The following is a 7,617-nucleotide window of genomic DNA, read 5'->3' as shown; positions in this document are numbered from 1 at the left end:
CTCACTCCAGATATCGTTCACGAGTAGTCTCAGTTTAGGCAACATCTCTCTCAACTATCAGTCATAGAGACTCCCCGATGGATAAACCTCTCGTCAAAGGCAACCTCAATACAAATTCATGGATTCTTAGACGCCTCTAAACTTGCGATTGCAGCAGTTGTATATATCAAGGTGTCGTATGCAGACTCATCCTCAGTAGTCCGTCTAGTCTGTGCTAAGACGAAAGTAGCTCCTCTCAAGAGGTTGACAATTCCTAGACCTAAACTCTTAGCAGCAGCCCTGCTAGCCAAGCTGACCGGAAAAGTAATTAGACTTCTCGACCTCTCGGACGTTCTCACTTTTCTTTGGTCTGACTTTTCTGTGACCCTTTCATGGGACAAAAACAATCCTATGAAATAGAAGGAATTCGTAGGCAATAGAGTAGCCGCTACTAACGAGTCCGTACCCCATGCTCATTGGAAATTCATCTCCGGAAAGCTCAATCCAGCTGACTGTGCATCTCGTGGGCTCAGTGCATCTCAACTCATTGATCACCCACTATGGTGGAGTGGTCCACCATGGCTTTCTCAGTCGCCAGAAATTTAGCCCTCGTCAATGCTACCCTCACCGGAAGAGGATTTGGAGGAACGCCCTGGCATCTCACTTGCCCTCTCACAAGCACAACCTCTAGTTTGGGACCTCGTTGACCTTCCTCAGTCATCCTCTTTTCATCGGCATCTCACTAAACTCCTTCGGATCACTGCACTCATTCAGAAGGCAGTCTCGTGCTTTAAAAAGGTTCCTGGCTCGAGCTTGTCCGCATCGCCATTGAATCCAGCAGATCTGGAGAAGGCTAAAACGTTCTGGATACGCGCGACTCAAGAGGCGTATTTCTCACCAGAGTTGAGAACGTTGTCGGAGGGTCAATCTCTCCACAAACGTCACGTTCTGACACGACTCACGGCCTTTGTCGATCGTGTTGGAATTCTCAGGGTTGGTGGACGGTTGCAAAATTCTCAGCTGGATGAAGATAGTAAACATCCAGCAATACTACCTCCTCAGTCAAAATTCACCAACCTAGTCCTCTCCGATGCTCACGCCAGAACTATGCATGGAGAAACTCAGCTGACGCTCTCCTACATTCGAAGGACTTTCTGGATTATTGGAGGTCGTGCTCCAATGAAGTCCTTCCTCAAAGATTGTCTCACTTGTGCTCGAATACGTGGAGTGAGAGCTCAACAACTAATGGCTCCACTACCGGCATCTCGAGTGACACCATCTCTTGTGTTCGAGACTACAGGGCTTGATTACGCCGGGCCAGTAACAATGAAGATGTTTTAAGGCAGAGTTGCAAAGTCCTTCAAGGGTTGGATAGCAGTATTTATATGCTTCTCTACCTCTGCTGTTTATCTCGAGGTAGTTTCTGACTATACAACCGAAGGATTTCTCAAGGCATTTCGCCGGTTTACCAGCCGTAGGGGTATTCCAAAAACGCTCAGAAGCGACTGTGATACCAACTTCCAGGGGGCGAACAAGCAGCTTAAGGATCTACTCTCAGCTGCAACGAAGGAATCTCTCAAGATCCAAAGACTTCTCGCTAATAATGGCACTAATTGGATCTTTAATCCTCCAGCAGCACCACATATGGGTGGAAAATGGGAGGCATCGGTGAAATCTATCAAGTATCATCTCAAACGAACTATCTCGAATACGTTGCTAATGTTCGAAGACTTCTCCACGTTTTTAGCTCAAGATGAAGCGGTTCTTAATTCTAGACCTCTCAGTTCTCTCTCAAGGGATCCTGATGACATCAGAGCATTAACACCAAAGCATTTCATCAGAGGGGAGGCATTGACAACTATCCCCGAGCCTTCTCTAATAGACATCTCAAATTCCAGATTATCTCACTTCCAGCGGATTCAAGAGCGCTTTCAGCAATTTTGGAGAAGGTGGTCGACGGAATGTCTGCAAGCGCATCAGACCACATCCAAATGGCAGACATCGCAGAACGATATCAGGGAAGGGTCTTTTGTCCTCATCACCGACGAGTAACTTCCGCCCTCAAATGGCCTTCGCCAGAGTGATACAAGTACACCCAGGAAAGGACGGTCTCTGCAGGGTTGTCACGCTGAAGACCGCTACCAGCACTATCACTAGACCTATCGTCAAGCTCGCACCATTGCCTCTTCAACCGCACACGGAAACATAGTTTGTTCAGCAGCTCAGCACATCTCGTCATGTCAAATTCTCGATTCACGCTCGAGAATTGGGGGGAAAATGTTCGAAAATTGCGCCTCTCAAACTAGATGACAGCATCTCTCGGATAGCATGATTAAGACGCCGTCTGTTATCATCGAGAAGAAGACACATCGATTGTTCTTATTGATCAAGGCATCACGCCACTTAACGTGTAAATAGATCATTGGACCCTTGTGGCGTCATCCTCTGCGTGTTATTCTCTTATTGGTTTTGTTGTTCTCTCTTCCTAGCGTGGAACGCGCTAATGGGTTTATCGTCCTTTTCTCTCTTCCGCTCTGTTCCTCGACTCGAACCGAAAAGTGGCGTGGTCCAGGTAGAATCGTTTAATAAGTTAATCTGTGCGGACGTACATTTCGAAATCAGAAAGAATTGTGCATCATCTCCTAGACTACATCTCGCTTTGTTCTCATCTCTCACCGTTCCATCTATCACCGTTTCTTCTCTCATCGTTCCATCTCATCTAACTCTTTCCCTTTTTTCTCATCGAGGCCAGCCTTGTGTTGGGTCTTTCTCACTGATCATCTCTTTAAACTATCTTTTATTAACGACATATCAGGTAATCTATTAACCTCTGACCTCTCATTCTTGTATAACTCGTTTCATTAATTTCTATCCATTCTCATATTAAATTTATTATTACATTTCTAACGACTTCTCGTACTACGTACTTGCGGCACACGTAGCGTGATATCCGGCACACGTTGCGTAGTCTACACATTATAATTTTTTCATCTCTATTTTTCTGTTCTTGTTCACAAAGTTTAATAAATCTCGTTACATACAAACTCTACTAGAAATTTACATAATACAGTCCACTTGCCTATCTCGTCCATCTCTTGTCCATTTTTCTTAGTACTCCTTGATCTTCTCTCCGCGCATATCTCTCTAAAATAGTACTTTCTCAAACATTATCTAAAAAAAAAAAAGGAAGCTTCACCCATAAACTTTATTTACTCGAAAACTAACAGATTCTAAAATGTCTTATTACTGTTATTTTACAGCTCTCCAAATGCTTTACATTCTAATGCAAGACTTAAGTATCTAAAAATTATAAAGTACTTCAAGAAAAAGGAAAGAATCTGTGAACATAAAGTTTAATGAATCAAAGTCTAACAAATTTTAATATTTTTTAAAATAGCCACTTTAAAGCTCTTTAAATGCCAAAAAACATAATGATAAACATAAGTATTTAATATACATAGGCTGTCTAAATAAAAAGAACTGATTTTTACACAGAACCTATAATAACTCGAAAACTAAAAAATTTAAAATGTTTTAAATCTGTCATTTAAAAGCTCTTGAAATTCTCTAAAATCTGATACAAAACTTAGGTATTTAAAGTATATAGAGTCTCTAAATGCAGGGAAGGCTGCTTCAATTAAGAACTGTAATTACTCGAAAACTAACAAATTTTAAAATGTAATATTATAGCCATTTTTAAAATCTTTATCTGCCTAAAAATCTGATGCTTAACATAAGTACTTTATAAAAATAGGTTCCAAAAAAAAAAGAAGAAAGCTTTACGCAAAAACTTTAATTACTCGAAAACTAACAGATTCTAAAATGTCCAAATACAGTTATTTTAAAGCTCTTAAAATGCTTTACATTCTAATGCAAGACATATGTATTTAAAACTTATAAGTTCTTCAAGAAGAAGAAAGGAATCTGTGAACATAAAGTTTAATAAATCAAAGTCTAACTAATTCTAAAATTTTTTAAAATAGCCATTTTAATGCTCTTTAAATGCAAAAAACATTATGATAAATATAAGTATTTAATGTACATAGGATGTCTAAATAAAAATAACTGATCTGTAAACAGAACCTATAATAACTCGAAAACTAAAAAATCTAAAATGCTTGAATTCTGTCATTTAAAAGCTCTTAAATTGCTCTAAAATCTGATACAAAACTTAGTTATTAAAAGTATATAGAGTTTCTAAATGCAGGGATGGCTGCTTCAATTAAGAACTGTAATTACTCAAAAACTAATAAATTTTAAATTGTATTATTATAACCATTTTAAAAATCTTTATCTGCCTAAAAATCTTATGCCTAAAATAAGTACTTAATATACATAGGTTATCTAAGAAAAAAGAAAGAAGCTGTACACAAAAATTTTAATTACTCGAAAACTAACAGATTCTAAAATGTCCAAATACAGTTATTTTAAAGCTTTTAAAATACTTTACATTCTAATGCAAGACATATGTATTTAAAACTTATATGTTCTTAAAGAAGAAGAAAGGAATCTGTGAACATAAAGTTTAATAAATCAAAGTCTAACTAATTCTAAAATTTTTTAAAATAGCCATTTTAATGCTCTTTAAATGCAAAAAACATTATGATAAATATAAGTATTTAATGTACATAGGATGTCTAAATAAAAATAACTGATCTGTAGACAGAACCTATAATAACTCGAAAACTAAAAAATCTAAAATGCTTTAATTCTGTCATTTAAAAGCTCTTGAATTGCTCTAAAATCTGATACAAAACTTAGGTATTTAAAGTATATAGAGTTTCTAAATGCAGGGATGGCTGCTTCAATTAAGAACTGTAATTACTCGAAAACTAATAAATTTTAAATTGTATTATTATAACCATTTTAAAAATCTTTATCTGCCTAAAAATCTTATGCCTAAAATAAGTACCTAATATACATAGGTTATCTAAGAAAAAAGAAAGAAGCTGTACACAAAAACTTTAATTACTCGAAAACTTACAGATTCTAAAATGTCCAAATACAGTAATTTTAAAGCTCCCTAAATGTTTTACATTTTAATGCAAGACTTAAGTATCTAAAACTTATAAGTGCTTCAAGAAAAAGGAAAGAATCTGTGAACATAAAATTTAATAATTCAAAGTCTAACAAATTTTAATATTTTTTAAAATAGCAACTTTAAAGCTCTTTAAATGCCAAAAAACATAATGATAAACATAAGTATTTAAAATACATAGGCTGTCTTAATAAAAAGAACTGATTTTTACACATAACCTATAATAACTCGAAAACTAAAAAATTTAAAATGTTTTTAATCTGTCATTTAAAAGCTCTTAAAATTCTCTAAAATCTGATACAAAACTTAGGTATTTAAAGTATATAGAGTCTCTAAATGCAGGGAAGGCTGCTTCAATTAAGAACTGTAATTACTCGAAAACTAAGAATTTTTACAATGTAATATTATAGCTATTTTAAAAATCTTTATCTGCCTAAAAATCTGATGCTTAACATAAGTACTTTATAAAAATAGGTTCCAAAAAAAAGAAGAAAGCTTTACGCAAAAACTTTAATTACTCGAAAACTAACAGATTCTAAAATGTCCAAATACAGTTATTTTAAAGCTCTTAAAATGCTTTACATTCTAATGCAAGACATATGTATTTAAAACTATAAGTTCTCAAGAAGAAGAAAGGAATCTGTGAACATAAAGTTAATAAATAAAAGTCTAACTAATTCTAAAATTTTTAAAATAGCCATTTTAATGCTCTTAAATGCAAAAAACATTATGATAAATATAAGTATTTATGTACATAGGATGTCTAAATAAAATAACTGATCTGTAACAGAACCTATAATAACTCGAAAACTAAAAAATCTAAAATGCTTGAATTCTGTCATTTAAAAGCTCTTAAATTGCTCTAAAATCTGATACAAAACTTAGTTATTTAAAGTATATAGAGTTTCTAAATGCAGGGATGGCTGCTTCAATTAAGAACTGTAATTACTCAAAAACTAATAAATTTTAAATTGTATTATTATAACCATTTTAAAAATCTTTATCTGCCTAAAAATCTTATGCCTAAAATAAGTACTTAATATACATAGGTTATCTAAGAAAAAAGAAAGAAGCTGTACACAAAAATTTTAATTACTCGAAAACTAACAGATTCTAAAATGTCCAAATACAGTTATTTTAAAGCTTTTAAAATACTTTACATTCTAATGCAAGACATATGTATTTAAAACTTATATGTTCTTAAAGAAGAAGAAAGGAATCTGTGAACATAAAGTTTAATAAATCAAAGTCTAACTAATTCTAAAATTTTTTAAAATAGCCATTTAAATGCTCTTTAAATGCAAAAAACAGTAGGATAAATATAAGTATTTAATGTACATTGGATGTCTAAATAAAAATAACTGATCTGTAGACAGAACCTATAATAACTCGAAAACTAAAAAATCTAAAATGCTTTAATTCTGTCATTTAAAAGCTCTTGAATTGCTCTAAAATCTGATACAAAACTTAGGTATTTAAAGTATATAGAGTTTCTAAATGCAGGGATGGCTGCTTCAATTAAAGACTGTAATTACTCGAAAACTAATAAATTTTAAATTGTATTATTATAACCATTTTAAAAATCTTTATCTGCCTAAAAATCTTATGCCTAAAATAAGTACCTAATATACATAGGTTATCTAAGAAAAAGAAAGAAGCTGTACAAAAAACTTTAATTACTCGAAACTTACAGATTCTAAAATGTCCAATACAGTAATGTTAAAGCTCCCGAAATGTTTTACATTTTAATGCAAGACTTAAGTATCTAAAACTTATAAGTGCTTCAAGAAAAAGGAAAGAATCTGTGAACATAAAATTTAATTATTCAAAGTCTAACAAATTTTAATATTTTTTAAAATAGCAACTTTAAAGCTCTTTAAATGCCAAAAAACATAATGATAAACATAAGTATTTAAAATACATAGGCTGTCTTAATAAAAAGAACTGATTTTTACACATAACCTATAATAACTCGAAAACTAAAAAATTTAAAATATTTTTAATCTGTCATTTAAAAGCTCTTAAAATTCTAAAATCTGATACAAAACTTAGGTATTTAAAGTATATAGAGTCTCTAAATGCAGGGAAGGCTGCTTCAATTAAGAACTGTAATTACTCGAAAACTAAGAATTTTTACAATGTAATATTATAGCTATTTTAAAAATCTTTATCTGCCTAAAAATCTGATGCTTAACATAAGTACTTTATAAAAATAGGTTCCAAAAAAAAAGAAGAAAGCTTTACGCAAAAACTTTAATTACTCGAAAACTAACAGATTCTAAAATGTCCAAATACAGTTATTTTAAAGCTCTTAAAATGCTTTACATTCTAATGCAAGACATATGTATTTAAAACTTATAAGTTCTTCAAGAAGAAGAAAGGAATCTGTGAACATAAAGTTTAATAAATAAAAGTCTAACGAATTCTAAAATTTTTTAAAATAGCCATTTTAATGCTCTTTAAATGCAAAAAACATTATGATAATATAAGTATTTAATGTACATAGGATGTCTAAATAAAAATAACTGATCGTAAACAGAACCTATAATAACTCGAAAACTAAAAAATCTAAAATGCTTGAATTTCGGTCATTTAAAAGC

At 32.7% G+C, this 7,617-nt stretch overlaps 1 protein-coding gene across 1 annotated transcript; it reads left to right on the top strand.

Moving 5' to 3' along the window:
• The first annotated feature begins 594 nt into the window (after window positions 1-594).
• Window positions 595-2,188, top strand: LOC122523809. Its single transcript, XM_043645681.1, has 3 exons — window positions 595-1,299; window positions 1,396-1,808; window positions 1,894-2,188. Exons 1-3 carry the CDS (start codon window positions 595-597, stop codon window positions 2,186-2,188), a joined length of 1,413 nt encoding a protein of 470 aa, XP_043501616.1.
• Window positions 2,189-7,617: the final 5,429 nt, after the last annotated feature.

This window comes from Polistes fuscatus, unplaced genomic scaffold (genome assembly GCF_010416935.1).
Source record: "Polistes fuscatus isolate 324 unplaced genomic scaffold, CU_Pfus_HIC Scaffold68, whole genome shotgun sequence".
Lineage (NCBI taxonomy): Eukaryota > Metazoa > Arthropoda > Insecta > Hymenoptera > Vespidae > Polistes > Polistes fuscatus.
This window is presented reverse-complemented; position numbering and strand designations above follow the sequence as displayed.